Source organism: Ranitomeya imitator, chromosome 10 (assembly GCF_032444005.1).
Source record: "Ranitomeya imitator isolate aRanImi1 chromosome 10, aRanImi1.pri, whole genome shotgun sequence".
Classification (NCBI taxonomy): Eukaryota; Metazoa; Chordata; class Amphibia; order Anura; family Dendrobatidae; genus Ranitomeya; species Ranitomeya imitator.
Window position 1 is genome coordinate 23,586,091 of NC_091291.1, and position 21,946 is coordinate 23,608,036.

Genomic DNA, 21,946 nt, shown 5'->3' on the forward strand with positions numbered 1-21,946 from the left:
ACGCTGAATTAAACACGTACACTATTTAGCCCATTATACTGTCAAACAGTTGTGGAGGCGTGACTTGTCTTTTTAAGGAGACGCAGCACAGGTGTCAAAATTTGCACCTAGGTACTGGGCGCAGATTCCTGAGCGTTGTTATTTGCTGTACAGGAGTCTGCGCTCTTGTGTTATCCCTTGGCAATACCCTGTTAGTGCAGGCCGTCTCATGACCTCATTTCATGTTGGCCGGTGCGGTTAACGATGGCCATAAATCCCAGACCCACAGTGGCTTTTCCTAAAGTCACACTGCGGTGCTGGGATTCGTGGCCTTGTGCAGTAAATATGTTCGCCGCTCACACATGTCCTTACACCTGCTTCAGACTGGGCGGCCTCAGCTGATCCCTTATCGCATGCCGCGGCCATGAGGCCGCACAGTCAGAAGAAGGCGGAAGGAGGGGAGTGAAAACAGGGGAACATATGCACTGCTCGTGCCCATCAATCACACCCTCGCAGTCAAAATATATGAGACAACGGGGGGCGTTGTGTCGGGCAGGGGGGACGCACAGGCACAGCCAGCCAACCAATGATGTCAGGAGACGGGCAGCGCTAACAATGGGGGTGCTGCGTGTCATTAAAAAGGAAAGTCACACCTCAGGGACATTGTAATGGTCTGTAATGAGACACATTTTGTACTTGTTGAGTTCCACGTGTGCAAGGAGAAAAAGTCAGCCACCTTGTACAAATGCAGCAGTACTGCTGTACAAGGTGGCTGTTATACATAGAAACACCTGGGGGGGTGGGGGGCAGGCTCCCTTCAATTTCAGTTCATGTGCCTGCGTGGCGTTTGCAGGTCACGTTGCAAGCTACACAGCAGGGGAACAGCTGGCGTTGCTGAACCCCACTGACACATTGACTGGTGTTTTTCTCTGTGCAGATTGCATGTCCGGGCAAAAACTAGCGGTGTTAGAGCCCAGGGTCAGCAGGAGGAGTAGAGGAGAGGAGCAAAGTGTAGGCCGAAGCCTGCACTGGTGGCAGCTTTTGGTCGGTTGTGCCAGCGTGGCTTGTGCTGGACACGATGCCGGCTACACAGCGGGGGAACAGCTGGCGGTGCTGAACCCCACTAACACATTGGCTGGTGTTTTTCTCTGTGCAGCTAGCATGTCCGGGCAGAAACTGGCGTTGTTTGAGCCCAGGGTCAGCAGGAGGAGGAGAGGAGCAAAGTGTAGGCCGAAGCCTGCACTGGTGGCAGCTTTTGTTCTGTTGTGCCAGCGTGGCTTGTGCTGGACACGTTGCCGACTACACAGCAGGGGAACAGCTGGCGGTGCTGAACCCCACTAACACATTGGCTGGTGTTTTTCTCTGTGCAGCTAGCATTTCCGGGCAAAAACTAGCGGTGTTTGAGCCCAGGGTCAGCAGGAGGAGTAGAGGAGCAGAGTGTAGGCCGAAGCCTAGTTGAACCAATTTCAAAGGTTACCTTTAACCCCCCCCTCAGGTGTTGCAAGGTACAAGAGCCACACCTTGAACAGCATTAATGATGCACAAGTCAAAGGTTGCTCTATTTAATTTTGCTCCTTGCACACGCTGAATTAAACACGTACACTATTTAGCCCATTATACTGTCAAACAGTTGTGGAGGCGTGACTTGTCTTTTTAAGGAGACGCAGCACAGGTGTCAAAATTTGCACCTAGGTACTGGGCGCAGATTCCTGAGCGTTGTTATTTGCTGTACAGGAGTCTGCGCTCTTGTGTTATCCCTTGGCAATACCCTGTTAGTGCAGGCCGTCTCATGACCTCATTTCATGTTGGCCGGTGCGGTTAACGATGGCCATAAATCCCAGACCCACAGTGGCTTTTCCTAAAGTCACACTGCGGTGCTGGGATTCGTGGCCTTGTGCAGTAAATATGTTCGCCGCTCACACATGTCCTTACACCTGCTTCAGACTGGGCGGCCTCAGCTGATCCCTTATCGCATGCCGCGGCCATGAGGCCGCACAGTCAGAAGAAGGCGGAAGGAGGGGAGTGAAAACAGGGGAACATATGCACTGCTCGTGCCCATCAATCACACCCTCGCAGTCAAAATATATGAGACAACGGGGGGCGTTGTGTCGGGCAGGGGGGACGCACAGGCACAGCCAGCCAACCAATGATGTCAGGAGACGGGCAGCGCTAACAATGGGGGTGCTGCGTGTCATTAAAAAGGAAAGTCACACCTCAGGGACATTGTAATGGTCTGTAATGAGACACATTTTGTACTTGTTGAGTTCCACGTGTGCAAGGAGAAAAAGTCAGCCACCTTGTACAAATGCAGCAGTACTGCTGTACAAGGTGGCTGTTATACATAGAAACACCTGGGGGGGTGGGGGGCAGGCTCCCTTCAATTTCAGTTCATGTGCCTGCGTGGCGTTTGCAGGTCACGTTGCAAGCTACACAGCAGGGGAACAGCTGGCGTTGCTGAACCCCACTGACACATTGACTGGTGTTTTTCTCTGTGCAGATTGCATGTCCGGGCAAAAACTAGCGGTGTTAGAGCCCAGGGTCAGCAGGAGGAGTAGAGGAGAGGAGCAAAGTGTAGGCCGAAGCCTGCACTGGTGGCAGCTTTTGGTCGGTTGTGCCAGCGTGGCTTGTGCTGGACACGATGCCGGCTACACAGCGGGGGAACAGCTGGCGGTGCTGAACCCCACTAACACATTGGCTGGTGTTTTTCTCTGTGCAGCTAGCATGTCCGGGCAGAAACTGGCGTTGTTTGAGCCCAGGGTCAGCAGGAGGAGGAGAGGAGCAAAGTGTAGGCCGAAGCCTGCACTGGTGGCAGCTTTTGTTCTGTTGTGCCAGCGTGGCTTGTGCTGGACACGTTGCCGACTACACAGCAGGGGAACAGCTGGCGGTGCTGAACCCCACTAACACATTGGCTGGTGTTTTTCTCTGTGCAGCTAGCATTTCCGGGCAAAAACTAGCGGTGTTTGAGCCCAGGGTCAGCAGGAGGAGTAGAGGAGCAGAGTGTAGGCCGAAGCCTAGTTGAACCAATTTCAAAGGTTACCTTTAACCCCCCCCTCAGGTGTTGCAAGGTACAAGAGCCACACCTTGAACAGCATTAATGATGCACAAGTCAAAGGTTGCTCTATTTAATTTTGCTCCTTGCACACGCTGAATTAAACACGTACACTATTTAGCCCATTATACTGTCAAACAGTTGTGGAGGCGTGACTTGTCTTTTTAAGGAGACGCAGCACAGGTGTCAAAATTTGCACCTAGGTACTGGGCGCAGATTCCTGAGCGTTGTTATTTGCTGTACAGGAGTCTGCGCTCTTGTGTTATCCCTTGGCAATACCCTGTTAGTGCAGGCCGTCTCATGACCTCATTTCATGTTGGCCGGTGCGGTTAACGATGGCCATAAATCCCAGACCCACAGTGGCTTTTCCTAAAGTCACACTGCGGTGCTGGGATTCGTGGCCTTGTGCAGTAAATATGTTCGCCGCTCACACATGTCCTTACACCTGCTTCAGACTGGGCGGCCTCAGCTGATCCCTTATCGCATGCCGCGGCCATGAGGCCGCACAGTCAGAAGAAGGCGGAAGGAGGGGAGTGAAAACAGGGGAACATATGCACTGCTCGTGCCCATCAATCACACCCTCGCAGTCAAAATATATGAGACAACGGGGGGCGTTGTGTCGGGCAGGGGGGACGCACAGGCACAGCCAGCCAACCAATGATGTCAGGAGACGGGCAGCGCTAACAATGGGGGTGCTGCGTGTCATTAAAAAGGAAAGTCACACCTCAGGGACATTGTAATGGTCTGTAATGAGACACATTTTGTACTTGTTGAGTTCCACGTGTGCAAGGAGAAAAAGTCAGCCACCTTGTACAAATGCAGCAGTACTGCTGTACAAGGTGGCTGTTATACATAGAAACACCTGGGGGGGTGGGGGGCAGGCTCCCTTCAATTTCAGTTCATGTGCCTGCGTGGCGTTTGCAGGTCACGTTGCAAGCTACACAGCAGGGGAACAGCTGGCGTTGCTGAACCCCACTGACACATTGACTGGTGTTCTTCTCTGTGCAGATTGCATGTCCGGGCAAAAACTAGCGGTGTTAGAGCCCAGGGTCAGCAGGAGGAGTAGAGGAGAGGAGCAAAGTGTAGGCCGAAGCCTGCACTGGTGGCAGCTTTTGGTCGGTTGTGCCAGCGTGGCTTGTGCTGGACACGATGCCGGCTACACAGCGGGGGAACAGCTGGCGGTGCTGAACCCCACTAACACATTGGCTGGTGTTTTTCTCTGTGCAGCTAGCATGTCCGGGCAGAAACTGGCGTTGTTTGAGCCCAGGGTCAGCAGGAGGAGGAGAGGAGCAAAGTGTAGGCCGAAGCCTGCACTGGTGGCAGCTTTTGTTCTGTTGTGCCAGCGTGGCTTGTGCTGGACACGTTGCCGACTACACAGCAGGGGAACAGCTGGCGGTGCTGAACCCCACTAACACATTGGCTGGTGTTTTTCTCTGTGCAGCTAGCATTTCCGGGCAAAAACTAGCGGTGTTTGAGCCCAGGGTCAGCAGGAGGAGTAGAGGAGCAGAGTGTAGGCCGAAGCCTAGTTGAACCAATTTCAAAGGTTACCTTTAACCCCCCCCTCAGGTGTTGCAAGGTACAAGAGCCACATCTTGAACAGCATTAATGATGCACAAGTCAAAGGTTGCTCTATTTAATTTTGCTCCTTGCACACGCTGAATTAAACACGTACACTATTTAGCCCATTATACTGTCAAACAGTTGTGGAGGCGTGACTTGTCTTTTTAAGGAGACGCAGCACAGGTGTCAAAATTTGCACCTAGGTACTGGGCGCAGATTCCTGAGCGTTGTTATTTGCTGTACAGGAGTCTGCGCTCTTGTGTTATCCCTTGGCAATACCCTGTTAGTGCAGGCCGTCTCATGACCTCATTTCATGTTGGCCGGTGCGGTTAACGATGGCCATAAATCCCAGACCCACAGTGTGTTTTTAAAAAATCACACTGCGGTGCTGGGATTTGTGCCCTGGTGCACTAAATATGTTTGCCGCTCACACATGTCCTTACACCTGCTTCAGACTGGGCGGCCTCATCTGATCCCTTATCGCCTGCCGCGGCCATGAGGACACCCAGTCTGAAGAAGGCGGAAGGAGATGAGTGAACACAGGCAAACATATGCACTGCACATGCCCATCAATCACACCCTCGCTGTCCAAAAAAATAAGACACCGAGGGCCGTTGTTTCGAGCAGGGGAGATGCACAGGCGCAGCCAGCTAACCAATGATGTCAAAAGACGGGCAGCGCTAACAAGGGTGGTGCTGCGTGTCATTACAAAGGAAAGTCACACCTCAGGGACATTGTAATGGTCTCTAATGAGACACATTTTGTACGTGTTGAGTTCCACGTGGGCAAGGAGAAAAAGTCAGCCACCTCGTACAAATGCAGCAGTACTGCTGTACAAGGTGGCTGATATACATAGAAACACCTGGGGGGGTGGGGGGCAGGCTCCCTTCAATTTCAGTTCATGTGCCTGCGTGGCGTTTGCAGGTCACGTTGCAAGCTACACAGCAGGGGAACAGCTGGCGTTGCTGAACCCCACTGACACATTGACTGGTGTTTTTCTCTGTGCAGATTGCATGTCCGGGCAAAAACTAGCGGTGTTAGAGCCCAGGGTCAGCAGGAGGAGGAGGAGAGGAGCAAAGTGTAGGCCGAAGCCTGCACTGGTGGCAGCTTTTGGTCGGTTGTGCCAGCGTGGCTTGTGCTGGACACGATGCCGGCTACACAGCAGGGGAACAGCTGGCGGTGCTGAACCCCACTAACACATTGGCTGGTGTTTTTCTCTGTGCAGCTAGCATTTCCGGGCAAAAACTAGCGGTGTTTGAGCCCAGGGTCAGCAGGAGGAGTAGAGGAGCAGAGTGTAGGCCGAAGCCTAGTTGAACCAATTTCAAAGGTTACCTTTAACCCCCCCCTCAGGTGTTGCAAGGTACAAGAGCCACACCTTGAACAGCATTAATGATGCACAAGTCAAAGGTTGCTCTATTTAATTTTGCTCCTTGCACACGCTGAATTAAACACGTACACTATTTAGCCCATTATACTGTCAAACAGTTGTGGAGGCGTGACTTGTCTTTTTAACGAGACGCAGCACAGGTGTCAAAATTTGCACCTAGGTACTGGGCGCAGATTCCTGAGCGTTGTTATTTGCTGTACAGGAGTCTGCGCTATTGTGATCCCTTGGCCATGCGCTGTGAGCGCTTCCTGTCTTCTGACCTCATTTCATGTCGGCCGTTGCGGTTAGCGATGGACATGAATCCCAGACCCACAGTGTGTTTTTAAAAAATCACACTGCGGTGCTGGGATTTGTGCCCTGGTGCACTAAATATGTTTGCCGCTCACACATGTCCTTACACCTGCTTCAGACTGGGCGGCCTCATCTGATCCCTTATCGCCTGCCGCGGCCATGAGGACACCCAGTCTGAAGAAGGCGGAAGGAGATGAGTGAACACAGGCAAACATATGCACTGCACATGCCCATCAATCACACCCTCGCTGTCCAAAAAAATAAGACACCGAGGGCCGTTGTTTCGAGCAGGGGAGATGCACAGGCGCAGCCAGCTAACCAATGATGTCAAAAGACGGGCAGCGCTAACAAGGGTGGTGCTGCGTGTCATTACAAAGGAAAGTCACACCTCAGGGACATTGTAATGGTCTCTAATGAGACACATTTTGTACGTGTTGAGTTCCACGTGGGCAAGGAGAAAAAGTCAGCCACCTCGTACAAATGCAGCAGTACTGCTGTACAAGGTGGCTGATATACATAGAAACACCTGTGGGTGGGGGGCAGGCTCCCTTCAATTTCAGTTCATGTGCCTGCGTGGCGTTTGCAGGTCACGTTGCAAGCTACACAGCAGGGGAACAGCTGGCGTTGCTGAACCCCACTGACACATTGACTGGTGTTTTTCTCTGTGCAGATTGCATGTCCGGGCAAAAACTAGCGGTGTTAGAGCCCAGGGTCAGCAGGAGGAGGAGGAGAGGAGCAAAGTGTAGGCCGAAGCCTGCACTGGTGGCAGCTTTTGGTCGGTTGTGCCAGCGTGGCTTGTGCTGGACACGATGCCGGCTACACAGCAGGGGAACAGCTGGCGGTGCTGAACCCCACTAACACATTGGCTGGTGTTTTTCTCTGTGCAGCTAGCATTTCCGGGCAAAAACTAGCGGTGTTTGAGCCCAGGGTCAGCAGGAGGAGTAGAGGAGCAGAGTGTAGGCCGAAGCCTAGTTGAACCAATTTCAAAGGTTACCTTTAACCCCCCCCTCAGGTGTTGCAAGGTACAAGAGCCACACCTTGTGCAGCATTAATGCTGCACAAGTAAAAGGTTGCTCTATTTGTTTTGCTCCTTGCACACGCTGACTAAAACACGTACACTATTTAGCCCATTATACTGTCAAACAGTTGTGGAGGCGTGACTTGTCTTTTTAACGAGACGCAGCACAGGTGTAAAAATTTGCACCTAGGTACTGGGCGCAGATTCCTGAGCGTTGTTATTTGCTGTACAGGAGTCTGCGCTATTGTGATCCCTTGGCCATGCGCTGTGAGCGCTTCCTGTCTTCTGACCTCATTTCATGTCGGCCGTTGCGGTTAGCGATGGACATGAATCCCAGACCCACAGTGTGTTTTCAAAAAATCACACTGCGTGGCTGGGATTCGTGGCCTTGTGCAGTAAATAGGTTTGCCGCTTACACATGTCCTTACACCTGCTCCAGACTGGGCGGCCTCAGCTGATCCCTTATCGCCTACCACGGCCAGGAGGCCGCACAGTCTGAAGAAGGCGGAAGGAGATGAGTTAAGACAGGCGAACATATGCACTGCTCGTGCCCATAAACCACACCCTCGCTGACAAAATAAATATGACAACGAGGGGCGTTGTTTCTAGCAGGGCGGATGCACAGGCGCAGCCAGCTAACCATGATGACAAAAGACGGGAAACGCTACCAAGGGGGGTGCTGCGTATCATTACAAAGGAAAGTCACACCTCAGGGACAGTGGAATGGTCTCAATGAGACACATTTTGTACGTGTTGAGTTCCACGTGGGCAAGGAGAAAAAGTCAGCCACCTTGTACAAATGCAGCAGTACTGCTGTACTAGGTGGCTGTTATACATAGAAACACCTGGGGGGGTGGGGCCAGGTTCCCTTTAATTTCAGTTCATGTGCCTGCGTGGCGTTTGCAGGTCACGTTGCCGGCTACACAGCAGGGGAACAGCTGGCGTTGCTGAACCCCACTAACACATTGGCTGGTGTTTTTCTCTGTGCAGCTAGCACTTCCGGGCAAAAACTAGCGGTGTTTGAGCCCAGGGTCAGCAGGAGGAGGAGAGGAGCAGAGTGTAGGCCGAAGCCTGCACTGGTGGCAGCTTTTGTTCTGTTGTGCCAGCGTGGCTTGTGCTGGACACGTTGCCGACTACACAGCAGGGGAACAGCTGGCGGTGCTGAACCCCACTGACACATCACCTAGTCTTTTTTTCTGTGTAGACAACACTTCCAGGTGGCAACTGACAGTGTTGAAACCCAGGGAATCAAAGAGGAGCAGAGTGTAGGCCGAAGCCTGCAGTGGAGCAAGTTGAAAGGGAACCTTTAACCCCCCCCCCCCAGGCATTTGTTGCTGAAAGAGCCATCTTGTACAGCAGTAATACTGCACATGGAAAATGGTGGCTCCGAAAATTATGCTCCTTGCAAACGCTGAAGTACACACTCATATAATGTGTCCCCTCACACCGTCAAACCATCCCGGAAGTGGGACTTTCCTTTGTAATGTGACACAGCACAGCCGTCATTCCAACCCCCTTGGTGCCGGGCACCACCTCCTCAACGTTGTTTGGTTCTGTCACGGAGCCCGCACTGTAATGTTATCCCTTGGCCATGCACAGTTAGCGGTGCCCGTCTTCTGACATCATGTAGGTGTCAGGCTGGCAGTGCCTGTGCGTCCAAGCTGCCCGAGATCCAACCTTGCAGTGTCATCTAATGTAGTCCCACTGCGGGCCAGGGATCCATGGGCATGCGCAGTGCATATCATCGCCTCTCACTCACCTCCTTCCTGCTTCTTCAGACTGTGCGGCGTCACGGCCGTGGCATGCTATTAGGGATCAGCTGACGCCGCCTAGTCTGAAGAAGCGTGAAGAAGGGGAGTGAGAGGCTAGTATATGCACTGTGCATGGCCATGGATACCAGGCCCACTGTGGGATCACATTAGACGACACTGCGAGGTGTGATTTCGGGCAGCGTGGACGCACAGGCGCAGCCAGGACGACAACAAATGATGTCAGAGGACGGGCAGCGCAAACTGTGCATGGCCAAGGGATAACATAACAGCGCAGGGTCCATGACGGAATCAAACAACGCTAAGGAGGCAGCGCACGGTGCCAAGGGGGTAGCAATGACGGCTGTGCTGCGTCACATTACAAAGGAAAGTCCCACCTCCGGGACGGTTGGACGGTGTGAGGGGACACATTACATGAGTGTGTAGTTCAGCGTTTGCAAGGAGCATAATTTCAAGAGCGACCTTTCCCTTGTGCAGTATTAGTGCTGCACATGGTGGCTCTTTCAGTAACAAACGCCTGGGGGGGGGGGGACAGGTCCCCTTACATTTTAGTTGTGCCAGCGTGGCGGTCGCATGACACGTTGCCGGATACACAGCTGGGGATCAGCTGACGTTACTGAACCCCAATAACAGAGGAGCGACTGTTGACTGTGCACACAGCACTTCCAGGCACCAACTGGCGGTGTTAGAGCCCAGGGACAGCAGGAGGAGCAGATTGGAGGTATTGCCGCACACACAGCTGGGGATCAGCTGACGTTACTGAACCCCAATAACAGAGGAGCGACTGTTGACTGTGCACACAGCACTTCCAGGCACCAACTGGCGGTGTTAGAGCCCAGGGACAGCAGGAGGAGCAGAGGAACAGAGTGTAGGCCGAAGCCTGATTGGAGCAAGTTGAAAGGAAACCTTTAACCCCCCCCCCCAAGACGTTTGTAGCTGAAAGAGCCATGTTGTGCAGCACTAAGGATGCAAAAGGAAAAGGTTGCTCTTTTAATTATGCTCCTTGCAAACACCGAAGTAAACACTAAAAATGTGTCCCTTTATACCGTTAAACCGTTCCGGAGGTGCGAATTTCCTTCGTAATGGGACACAGCACAGCTGTCATTCCTATCCCCTTGATGCCGTGCGCTGCCTCCTCAGCGTTGTTTTAAGCTGCCATGGAGCCTGCGCTGTTCTGTTAGCCCTTGGCCATGCCCAATTAGCGCTGCCTGTCTTCTGACATAATTTGGTGTCAGGCTGTCAGTGCCTGTGCGTCCACGCTGCTCCAGATCCCACCTCGCAGTCTCATCTAACGTAATCCCACTGCGGGCCTTGGAACCATGGGCATGCACAGTGCATAACCTCGACTCTCACTCCCCTCCTTCCCTCTTCTTCAGACTGTGCGGTGTCACGGCCGTGGCATGCTAGGGATCAGCTGACGGCGCACAGTCTAAAGAAGGCGGAGGGAAATGAGCGAGAGCCCGAGGGGAAGATATGCACTGCGCATGCCCATGGATCCCAGGCCCGCAGTGTGACTCAATCAGAAGACACTGCGAGGCGGGATCTCGGGCACCGCGGCCGCACAGGCGCAGCCAGCCTGACACCAAATTATGTCAGAAGACAGGCAGCACAAATAGGGCATGCCCAAGGGATAACAGAACAGCGCAGGCTCCGTGACAGCTTAAAACAACGCTGAGGAGGCAGCGCATGGCACCAAGGGGGTAGGAATGACGGCTGTGCTGCGTCACATTACGAAGGAAAGTCCCAGCTCCGGGACGGTATAACGGTATCAGTGAACACATTTTATAAGTGTTAAGTTCTGCGTGTGCAAAGAGCTAAAAAAAAAGAGCTACCTTTTCCTTGTGCAGCATTACTGCTGCACAAGATGGCTCTTTCAGTAACAAACGACGGGGGGGGGGGGGACAGGTTCCCTTACATTTAGGTTGTTGTGCCAGCGTGGCGGTCGCAGGACACATTGCCGGCTACACAGCTGGGGATCAGCTGACGTTACTGAAACCCAATAACACTGGGTCGTATGTTTTTACTGTGCAGCCTGCACTTCTGAGCCGCAACTGGCGGTGTTGGAGCCCAGGAATAGCAGTTCAGGTGGTAGAAAGATGAACACAGCAGGAGACCTGGATGACACCCAATTACTTAATCAGGCAGAGGAGTGGCAAATTCCTGCGAGATCCAGGCCTGGTTCATTTTCAGGAAAGTAAGCCGGTCAACGTTATCGGAGGATAGTCGCATGCGACGGTCTGTTAGTACACCACCTGCGGCACTAAAGACACGTTCCGATAAGACACTAGCCGCAGGGCAAGCCAGCACCTCCAATGCATACTGGCTTAGCTCTGGCCATGTATCCAGCTTAGAGACCCAAAACTTGAACGGGGAAGAGCCGTCTGGGAGTACAGTAAGAGGGCAAGCCATGTAGTCTGTCACCATCTGACGGAACCGTTGCCTCCTGCTGACTGGAGCCGCCGGTGATGGTGTAGACATTTGGGGCGGGCACACAAAAGTGTGCCAGAGTTGTGCCATACTGGGCTTGCCTTGGGCAGAGGCACTGCTTCTGCTCCCTCTTTGGGCAGAGCCTCCCCCACTGCCTCGACGCACTGAGCTGCTTTGTAAAGCACTAGCAGCACTCCTCTCAGTTGGACAGGAGAAGATGATGGAATTCACCAGTGTGTCGTGGTACTCCCGCAATTTACGCTCCCGGGTCAACGCAGGGATGAGGTTTTGGACGTTGTCCCGGTAGCGAGGATCGAGGAGGGTGAACACCCAATAATCAGGCATGTTGAGAATGTGGTCGATGCGGCGGTCGTTTCTCAGGCACTGCAGCATGAAATCCACCATGTGCTGCAGAGTGCCAACCGGCCCAGAAACGCTGTCCCCTGCTTGAGACATGATCTCTGCCCGCTCGTCATCACCCCACCCTCGCTGTACACACTGACCACTGGACAATTGTGTCGCTCCCTCCTCTGGACGGAGCTCTTCCTCCTCCATTGACTCCTCCTCATCCTCCTCACAAATTGGCCCCTGCGTACCCCTTTGTGAGGAACCACGTGGCGCTGACTCTCCAGAAGCTGATGGAAAAGGTGACTCCTCATCCTCCACCTCTTCCACCACATCATCCCTTAACCCTTGCAAAGTTTGCTGAAGCAGGCAGATAAGGGGGACAGTCATGCTGACTAGTGCATCATCTGCACTTGCCATCCGCGTGGAATAATCAAAAGGACGCAAAACCTGGCAGACGTCCTTCATAGTGGCCCACTCTGTGGTTGTGAAGTCTGATCGGCGCTGACTGCGACTTCTTTGCGCCTGATGCAGCTGGTACTCCATAACTGCTTGCTGCTGCTCACACAACCGCTCCAACATATGTAACGTGGAATTCCACCGGGTAGGTAGGTCACATATGATGCGGTGTTCCGGAAGGCGGAATCGGCGCTGCAGAGCAGCAATGCGGGATCTGGCCAAGCTGGAACGCCGCAAGTGAGCACACTCTAGGCGGACCTTGTGCAGCAGGGCATCAAGATCCGGATAGTCCCTCAGAAAACTCTGCACAACCAAATTGAGCACATGTGCCAGACATGGGATGTGAGTGAGGTTGCCAAGGGCCAAAGCTGCCACCAGATTTCGGCCATTGTCACACACTACCATGCCTGGCTGGAGATTCGCTGGCAGTAACCACACATCGCTCTCCTGCTTTATGGCATTCCAGAGCTCCTGCGCTGTGTGGCTTCGATGCCCCAATGAAACTAGTTTCAAGACGGCCTGCTGACGTTTGGCCACGGCTGTGCTCATGTCGGTCATAGGTAAACGTTCACGGGTCCATGTGGGGGTGGACTGTGACGGATCCTGCAGAGAGGAATCAGAGGAACTGGTGTAAGAGGAGGAGTCGATGCATACAGACTGGATTCCTGCAATCCTTGGAGTGGGCAGGACACGTCCTGCGCCACTCGCACGATCTGTACCTGGCTCAACAACATTAACCCAATGGGCAGTGAGGGAAACATATCGCCCCTGTCCATGCTGACTGGTCCACGCATCGGTGGTGAGGTGGACCTTGCTACTGACGGCGTTCAGTAGCGCATGTTTTATGTTTGCCTCAACATGCCTGTGCAGGGCAGGGACAGCCTGCCTGCTGAAGTAAAAGCGGCTGGGCACCTTGTACTGTGGGACTGCCAATGCCATCAAGTCACGGAAGCTGTCAGTCTCCACCAGCCTGAACGAGAGCATTTCCAGGGACAACAGTTTGGCAATGCCTGCATTCAGAGCCTGTGCTCGGGGGTGGTTGGCCGAGAATGCCCGCCTTTTCTCCCATGCCTGTACTACCGATGGCTGTAGAGTAGACTGGGAGTGTGAGGATGACTGGGAAGGTGGTGCTGTGGGTGGAATTACACAAGGTCTCTGGGAGGAAGCCAAACCAGCTGTGCGTGAGCTGGAGGAAGAGGCAACACGAGCTGAAGAGGTGGTAGCTGCCGCTGTTGGTTGGCCTACATCTTCAGTGTGTTTCTGTAACTCCACCGCGTGCCTGGTCCGCACATGTTTCCACATATTTGTGGTATTGAGGTTGCTGACATTTTTCCCTCTTTTTACTTTATGATGACACAGCTTGCATTTGACAAAACAAATGTCATCTGCAACTGTGTCAAAAAAGGACCAGGCACTGCAAGTCTTGGGAGCGCCCTTTTTGGCTTTGGAAAGAGACAGGCTCCTAACGGGTGCCAAAGTGGAGGCTACAGGCTCCGCAGTCTTCCCCCTCCCTCTCCCTCTTTGGCCCGTAAGAGGAAGCTCTTCCTCTGAGCTGCTCCCACCACCTTCCTGTTCCTCACGCCACGATGGGTCAAGGACCTCATCATCTCCACTACCCTCTGCCACCAACTGCTCCTCCTGGGTAGTCTCAGCAGCACAGTACGCACGAGAAAGCGGCACCTGAGTTTCATCATCAGATGCGTACTGCGCTGTGGTCACCGGAGGCACTGGCCCACCTGCCTCTTCAGAGTCAGAGAGAAAAAGGTGTTGGGCATCACTGCACACTGCCTCTTCTTCCATTTCTCCAATGCTGCTTGGCTGGCCCCCTGTTTCCAAGCCAAGAGATTCAGAGAACAGAAGTAGAGACGGCTCCTGTCCTGGGCTCTCTGACTGCCTGGCCAATTTGGCAGGTGGTGAAGAGACAGATGGCTGCTCTCCAGTGCTCTGTGCCTGAGAGGATGTGGCACTAACTGAAGTCGATGCCGAGGCGTTAGCTGCCATCCACCCGACAACGGCTTCAATTTGGTCTTCACGCAGCAGCGGTGCACGGCGCTCTCCGACAAAGCTGCGCATGAAGGACTGTTCCCTGCTGAAACTGAGTGACGACGAGTCACCGGCGCCCGCAGCAGGCACAGAATCACCACGTCCTCTCCCTGCTCCTCTCCCTGCTCCGCGCCCACGCCCACGTGCCTTACTCCCTGCCCTCTTCATCTTGGTTGACAGATAAAGATAAGCAGAAAAGTACTAAGGCCTTAGTGTGCTTATTCCTGTAATGCTCCTCCTAACAGGTGTAAGAAACACTAATGTTGTAAATTGTGGACTAAACTTTATTATTTTTCAAATGTGGCCTACACAAGTGTAAGTTGTGTTTGGTGAACTTAACCTTTTTTTTGGTGCAGATCGGGCTACAGAGCTAGTTTAAATCACACGGAGACCGTGCAGACAGCCGTAAACGGCGCTGCAAGGCCAAGAAACCCTCCTCTAGGTTATCCTATATAGTGTTTTTCCACTATTTAGCTGGATACAAGTGGAAAGACACTAATAGGAATTTTTTTTTTCAAATTTTAAACTGGCTGCACTATTTGAAAAAAAGGAAATTGTTTTTCAAGGTATGAGGCAGTAACGCACCCTGAGCTGAATCCAACCGGCTATGGCTGCACACAGACTACAGGGCGAGCTGCGCTCACACAGAGACCGTGCAGACAGCCGTAAACGGCGCTGCAAGGCCCCCAAAAAAACCTCTAGGTTATCCTATGTAGTGTTTTTCCACAATTGAGCTGGAGACTGGTGGAAAGACACTAATAGGAATTTTTTTTTTTTTCAAATTTTAAACAGGCTGCACTATTTGAAAAAAAGGAAAATTTTTCTCAAGGTATGAGCCAGTAACGAACCCTGAGCTGAATCCAACCGGCTATGGCTGCACACAGACTACAGGGCGAGCTGGGCTCACACGGAGACCGTGCAGACAGCCGTAAACGGCGCTGCAAGGCCAAAAAACCCTCCTCTAGGTTATCCTATATAGTGTTTTTCCACTATTTAGCTGGATACGAGTGGAAAGACACTAATAGGAATTTTTTTTTTCAAATTTTAAACAGGCTGCACTATTTGAAAAAAAGGAAAATTTTTCTCAAGGTATGAGCCAGTAACGAACCCTGAGCTGAATCCAACCGGCTATGGCTGCACACAGACTACAGGGCGAGCTGGGCTCACACGGAGACCGTGCAGACAGCCGTAAACGGCGCTGCAAGGCCCAAAAACCCCCCTCTAGGTTATCCTATGTAGTGTTTTTCCACAATAGAGCTGGAGACTGGTGGAAAAACACTAATAGGAAATTTGAGAAAAAATGTGCAGCAGGCTGCACTAAGAGCAAAAAAGAACAACTGTGTGAGGCAGTGTGAACCCCCCCTGAGCTGAATACAACCGGGTATATGGCTGCACACAGACTACAGAGTGAGCTGCACACACACACACACACAGAGACCTTGCAGAACGCTGTTAAAACAGCGCTGCAAGGCAAGAGCAAGGTGAACAGTGAAGAACACACAGCGTTTTGCTAAATTAGCCTTTGGAAAGGAAAATAAAGCAATTAGCAAGCTCAACTGGCCCTCAGTTAGAACACAGCGTCCTGTCCCTAACTGAAATCACAGCAGAGTGAGCGCAAAATGGCGGCAGCGCTTTTTTATAGTGCAGAGTGACATCATTTCAGCAGCCAATCCCAGCCTTGCCAGTACTTACATGCCCACCATGCTAAACAGGATGTGCCCACACTTTCATTCATTCCTCATTGGCTGCTGCGTTCAATTTGAATTCTGGGAACTTCCGATTCCGGTATCCGATACGCGGGAAGTATCGGAATTCAGTATCGGAATTCCGATACCGCAAATATCGGCCGATACCCGATACTTGCGGTATCGGAATGCTCAACACTACTCACAACATAGCCTATGACGCTCTCAGGGTCCAGACGTGTGACTGTCCAAAATTTTGTGGCTGTAGCTGCGACGGTGCAGATGCCAATCCCGGACATACACACACATTCAGCTTTATATATTAGATATCAATAAGTAATGCCAGCAATTAAACTATCCAAGGTTCAAGTCTAGAGATAGAAAATGTTTAACTGGTTGAGAAAGGATGAACTTAATGGACCTATGTCATTTTTTTAATCTTTGCAATTATGTAAGTCCCCTAGGGAAACTAAACACTAAAGTAGATAATAAAAGAAAATGTTTCAAAAAAATGGAAAAAAAAAATCTCTAACTTTGCATCACTTCTCTTTTCCCTAAGTTAAAAAAAAATGAACATGTTTGCTATTGCCGAATTCGAAAAAGTCTAATCTATCAAAATATTAAATTAATTAATCCTTAAAGTAAATGACATAAAGGATAAAAGAGGAAACACCAGAGTTGCTGTTTTTCTACTTCCCCAACTCCCCCAAAAATACTTTACAAAGAGAACAAAATATGATATTTATCCCAAAAATGGTAGCACTAAGAACCACGTCGCTTAAGATGAGCGAATTTGAATTCACCTGTTGTGAATTTTCCAAGAAAATGTTTTTATTGCCTGAAAATTTAATGTCCATTTTTTATTTTCTCTCCAAGACTTCAGAGCATAAGAATGCATGATGTAATAAAAAAAAAAGAGACAAAGTGATTTCAGTACTTGTGGGAGAGACAAAAAGATGTGATAAGGACCAGAGAGGTCAAGGTGAGGAACAAAGGGGCCAGATATATGAATATACTTTTTTTATTCATTTCATTTACATTTTTATAATTTTTCAGAAATCCAACAAATGACTGCTAAATGCTAATGACTGCCATTTTACTGAATACACGCGGAAGTGAATTACAAACATTTTCATTTTGCCATATGCGGATTTTTTAAATATTCTATAAGAATTTAATTTCAGTGAAATATATTTGCTCATCTTTATCGGTACACAAAAAAAGACGTAAAGCTCCATCAACAGAAGAAAACAAATATTGGTCCTTGTTAAAAAAAGTCAAGATAAGTGATTTTTCAAAGTTCTGAATTATTTTTTTAAGTACTAAAAAAACCATAATGTTTGACATCACTGTCATTGTACTGACCAAAAACATTGTGTTTCGAGGTCATATTTACTCCGATATTAATGCTGTTAGAACAGACCGCACCCTCAAAAAATTGAAATTCAAAATTGTGTTTGTTTTTTTTTCAACTTTTCATATCACTTTACCGTTTTCAGTAAAAATATATGGCAAAATTAATGGTTTAATTCAAACATGTCCCACAAAAATGAATCAGAATATGGCTATGTCTACAGAAAAACAAAATGAAAAAAAAGGAAGAAATAAAAGCGCAAAAGTAAACATTGACTTAATCCTTAACTGATTAATTTAGATAAACTTGAAGATATAAAATAATCAAGTAATAAAGCAATATGTTCTCCCTACTGCCACATTCTCTTTTTTGTTTTCTTACAGGTAAAACAATGGATTTACCTATCATTCTTGGGTCAATTGCTGGAGTTTTCCTTCTGCTTTTTTTAATTCTGATAGTCTACTTTTGCTTAAGGTAATAAAAACTTATATTAGGAACATAATTGCCACGGTTTTAAATGCCAAATCGGGGAATGTTTGTAAGCTTTTCCCTTTCTATCTAGGGATGCTCTCAACGTTATTGAAAATGCAAATTTAAATACCAAATTTGTAGGCCAACGCCCATTTTCTGGTATGGTCAGCTAAACCAAACCACAATTTAATGATTAGCTGATTAATTAAATTTCAGACTCAGATTTATTTGCCCCTTTGTTAGGACTGGCGGAACGCACCAAGAAAAGTGATATAGATGCGTTCGCAGTCCGGGGTCCACCGTGCAGGTGAAAACCTGCTGCTAGTAAATACAGACTATATGGCGGTACACTAAAGTATATACACGTGGGTTCAACCTCACCCAGCGTGAAGGGAGCAATCCTGTTGCGTCACAGGATCGCGATACCGCACCTAAAGCGCGAGCGAGTAGTCAGCGTACTTAACCCCAACTGGGATTGAAGTCCGATTAGACCCTCGCTGGCACTACACCACAACTGGGTGTGTAAGGAAACTAAGTATAAATATATAAATGCACAGGAGTGCGAGCAATGCCGCACTGACGGACGCCACTAACCACACTGGCTTGGGTATGGAAAGCGCAAGGCAAGCGCACGGCGCCGTACAGGCGGACACAGCAAGAGGACGCTGTAATGTGTGTATCGTGCAGATGATTAGTCGGGCGCTAGATAGCTACCAACATCCGCGAGCAGACAACAACTCTAGGGAGGGATATTTAGGAGCTTTCATCCATCGACATACATTCATCTACACACACACATATAACATTATGAGACAATACTAGCGCATGGCCGTGCGGTCATGCGCAGTTTATATAGTTGCAGCACAGGAAGTGGCTACAGCACTTTTGCCCTTCCAAGACCTGCCAAGAGGACCAATGGAATGTGCTGCAGAGCCTGAGCACATGACCCTCGATCTCCAACGGGAGATCTTCCCCTGGGCATGCTCAGTACGTGCAGACAAGGACTTAGTCCCAGAGAAGTCCGCTCGCTGCTGACCAGCACTGACTTTAATGGCAGAGACTGGAGAAGCAGCAGCAACTCTTCGCACAGAGTCAGACTGAGCGAGACGCTGGGATCGACGTCCCTGCTGAGCAGACTCCACTGCGGCTGGAGGAGAATGGGAGACCGCAGCGGAGATGGATCGAGATTCCCCCTGTGCAGCAGAGGAAACTCGACTCCTAACATTACCCCCCCTCCTAGGGCTCCCCCCTCCTTGGGCCTCGCTACGTTCGAAGACAGCAATGAGCTGCGGAGCCCGAATGTGCTCAACAGGCTCCCAGGACCTGTCCTCGGGGCCATAACCCTTCCAGTCTACCAAATAAAATTTTTTACCACGCACCACCTTGCACCCCAAAATAGCGTTCACCTCATAATCGTCCGTAGACGAACCCGATGTCCCAGCAGATGACTCGGAAAACCGGGACATACAAACGGGTTTCAAGAGGGACACATGAAAGGTGTCGGTGATACCCAGGCGTGGCGGAAGGGCCAAACGATAGACCACAGGATTAACCTGCTCGAGGTCCTTGAATGGGCCCAAGTAGCGAAGAGCAAATTTAGTGGACTCAACTCGCAGCCTGATGTTACGGGCGGAGAGCCACACCAAGTCGCCAGGAGCAAAGGTCGGAGCGGGGCGCTGATGAGCATCGACGGAGGACCTCATTCTCTCCTTAGAGGCCCGAATGGCATCCTGAGTGCGGTCCCAAATATCCCGTGCCTCCACAGCCCAGTCTGCCACCCTGGAGTCTGCGGAAGACACGGGCATAGGCACAGGTACCCGTGGATGCTGACCATAGTTGAGGAGGAATGGGGTTTGTCCAGTGGAGTCGGCTACAGCGTTGTTCAGTGCAAACTCTGCCCATGATAGCAAGGATGCCCAGTCATCCTGCCTGGCTGAAACAAAATGTCGCAGGTATGTGACCAAGGTCTGGTTGGCCCTCTCTACCAACCCATTCGTCTCGGGATGATAAGCGGAAGAGAGATTCAACTCAATACTGAGAAGACGACAGAGCTCTCTCCAGAACCGAGATGCAAACTGGGGACCCCGGTCACTGACAATTTTGTCTGGCATACCATGCAGGCGGAAGATATGTCTAATGAACAACGCTGCCAAGGCCCGTGCAGAAGGTAACCGCGGCAGCGGCACCAAATGCACCATTTTTGAGAAATGATCGGTGATGACCCAAATGATGGTACAGCCGCGAGACTTGGGCAAACCCACAACAAAGTATATCGCGACCATCTCCCAGGGCCTGTCTGCCACCGGCAAGGGATAGAGCAAACCAACTGGCCTTTGACGCGGAGATTTATTTTTGGCGCAGGAGACACATGCCAGAACATAATCCCTGACATCCCGGACCATATGCGGCCACCAGTACGTCCTCGCCAGTAGCTCAGATGTCCTCTTTGTCCCAAAGTGTCCACCCACCCTGGACGAATGAGCCCAAGAGAGAACCTCCGGTCGCAAATTAATGGGCACAAAAGTCTTGCCCGGAGGCACAGACTCTAGCGAAACCGGCGCCACGGTTCTCAGGCTCTCAGAAGGGACAATAAGCCGAGGCTCCTCTTCCTCCTCCTCAGTTGACATAAGGGAGCGAGAGAGAGCGTCAGCACGGATATTCTTCTCCCCGGCGAGATAATGAAGGGAAAAGTGGAACGGGGAGAAGAACAGGGACCATCTGGCCTGGCGAGAATTTAGCTGCTGGGCTGTCTGCAAATAGACCAAATTTTTGTGGTCCGTGTAAACTTGGAAGGGAAACGGGTACGGCAAAGGGTACTTGTTCTTAACTGTGATAGCATTAAGACCCCTGTAGTCTATGCATGGACGTAGTTCTCCATTCTTCTTCTGCACGAAAAAGAACCCTGCCCCAGCAGGTGACACTGACTTCCTGATGAACCCTCTTGCCAGATTCTCTTGTATGTACTGAGACATTGCCTCCGTTTCCGGGAGAGATAATGGATAGACTCGACCCCGGGGAGGCTCAGCACCAGGCAAGAGATCAATAGGACAGTCATAGGGGCGATGGGGCGGAAGAGTCTCCGCTGCCTTTTTGGAGAACACATCTGCATAAGACCAATATTGCTTGGGGAGAGAGGAGAGATCTGCGGGTACCTCTGTAGTAGTAACCTGAACGCACTCTCAATGACACCTGTTCCCACAAGATTCACCCCATCCCAGAATTCTGCCTGAGGACCACTCGATGTGAGGAGAGTGGTACCGTAACCAAGGTATCCCCAAGAGAACCTCATCAATTCCCTCAGGAATGACGAGTAGAGATATAATCTCCTGATGAGATGGTGACATGGACAGAGTAAAAGGGATAGTTTGATGTGTAATCTGTGTGGGCAGTGTCGACCCATTCACCACTCGTACCGTTACTGGTTGAGATAGCATGACCAGAGGAATTGCGTGACGTTGGGCGAAGGCTGAAGACATAAAATTGCCCTCCGCCCCAGAATCCACACAGAGTTCCACCGAGTGAGAGGATGAGCCCAATGTTATTGTCCCCTTAAAGGACAATTTGGAGGCAAACGTCGCCGTGTCTAGTGCACCTCCACCAACTACCACTAGACGCTGACGTTTCCTCGACCGCTGGAGACATCTGGAGGCAAGATGTCCAGACTGTTGGTAAAGATGACAAACCTGGAGTGCACGAGCGGTCCGGGACTTAGATCCCGCTCGAGACTCTACAAAGGCTCATGGGGCTCAGAAGCCTGGTCTGGAGATTCCAAAGGTTTGGCGAAGGTGGGAGCCAGCCGAAACCTCTGCCTACACTGGGCTCGCTCTAACCTCCGCTCATGAAAACGGAGATCAATACAAGTGGATAGAGTAATTAATTCCTCCAGTGTGGCGGGAATCTCCCTAGTGGCCAGGGCGTCCTTAACGTGGTCAGCCAGCCCCCTCCAAAATATTGGAATGAGGGCTTTATCCGACCACTCCAGCTCAGATGCTAAGGTGCGGAAGTGGACGGCAAAATGACTGACCAAGGACGAGCCCTGAGTCAATGCCAACAATTGGAGCGCCGTATCATGGGTGACACGAGGTCCCAAAAAGACCTGTTTCAGAGTG

At 50.9% G+C, this 21,946-nt stretch overlaps 1 protein-coding gene across 2 annotated transcripts in view; it reads left to right on the top strand.

The window, feature by feature from the left end:
• The window catches only part of LOC138652058 (B-cell receptor CD22-like), a 55,857-nt gene that overhangs the window by 22,172 nt on the left and 11,739 nt on the right, over positions 1-21,946 (top strand). For both annotated transcript variants that reach the window (XM_069742781.1, XM_069742782.1), the window contains exon 7: positions 17,750-17,840. In XM_069742781.1, coding sequence (XP_069598882.1) covers positions 17,750-17,840 — 91 coding nt within the window. The remainder of the gene's footprint in view (positions 1-17,749; positions 17,841-21,946) is intronic.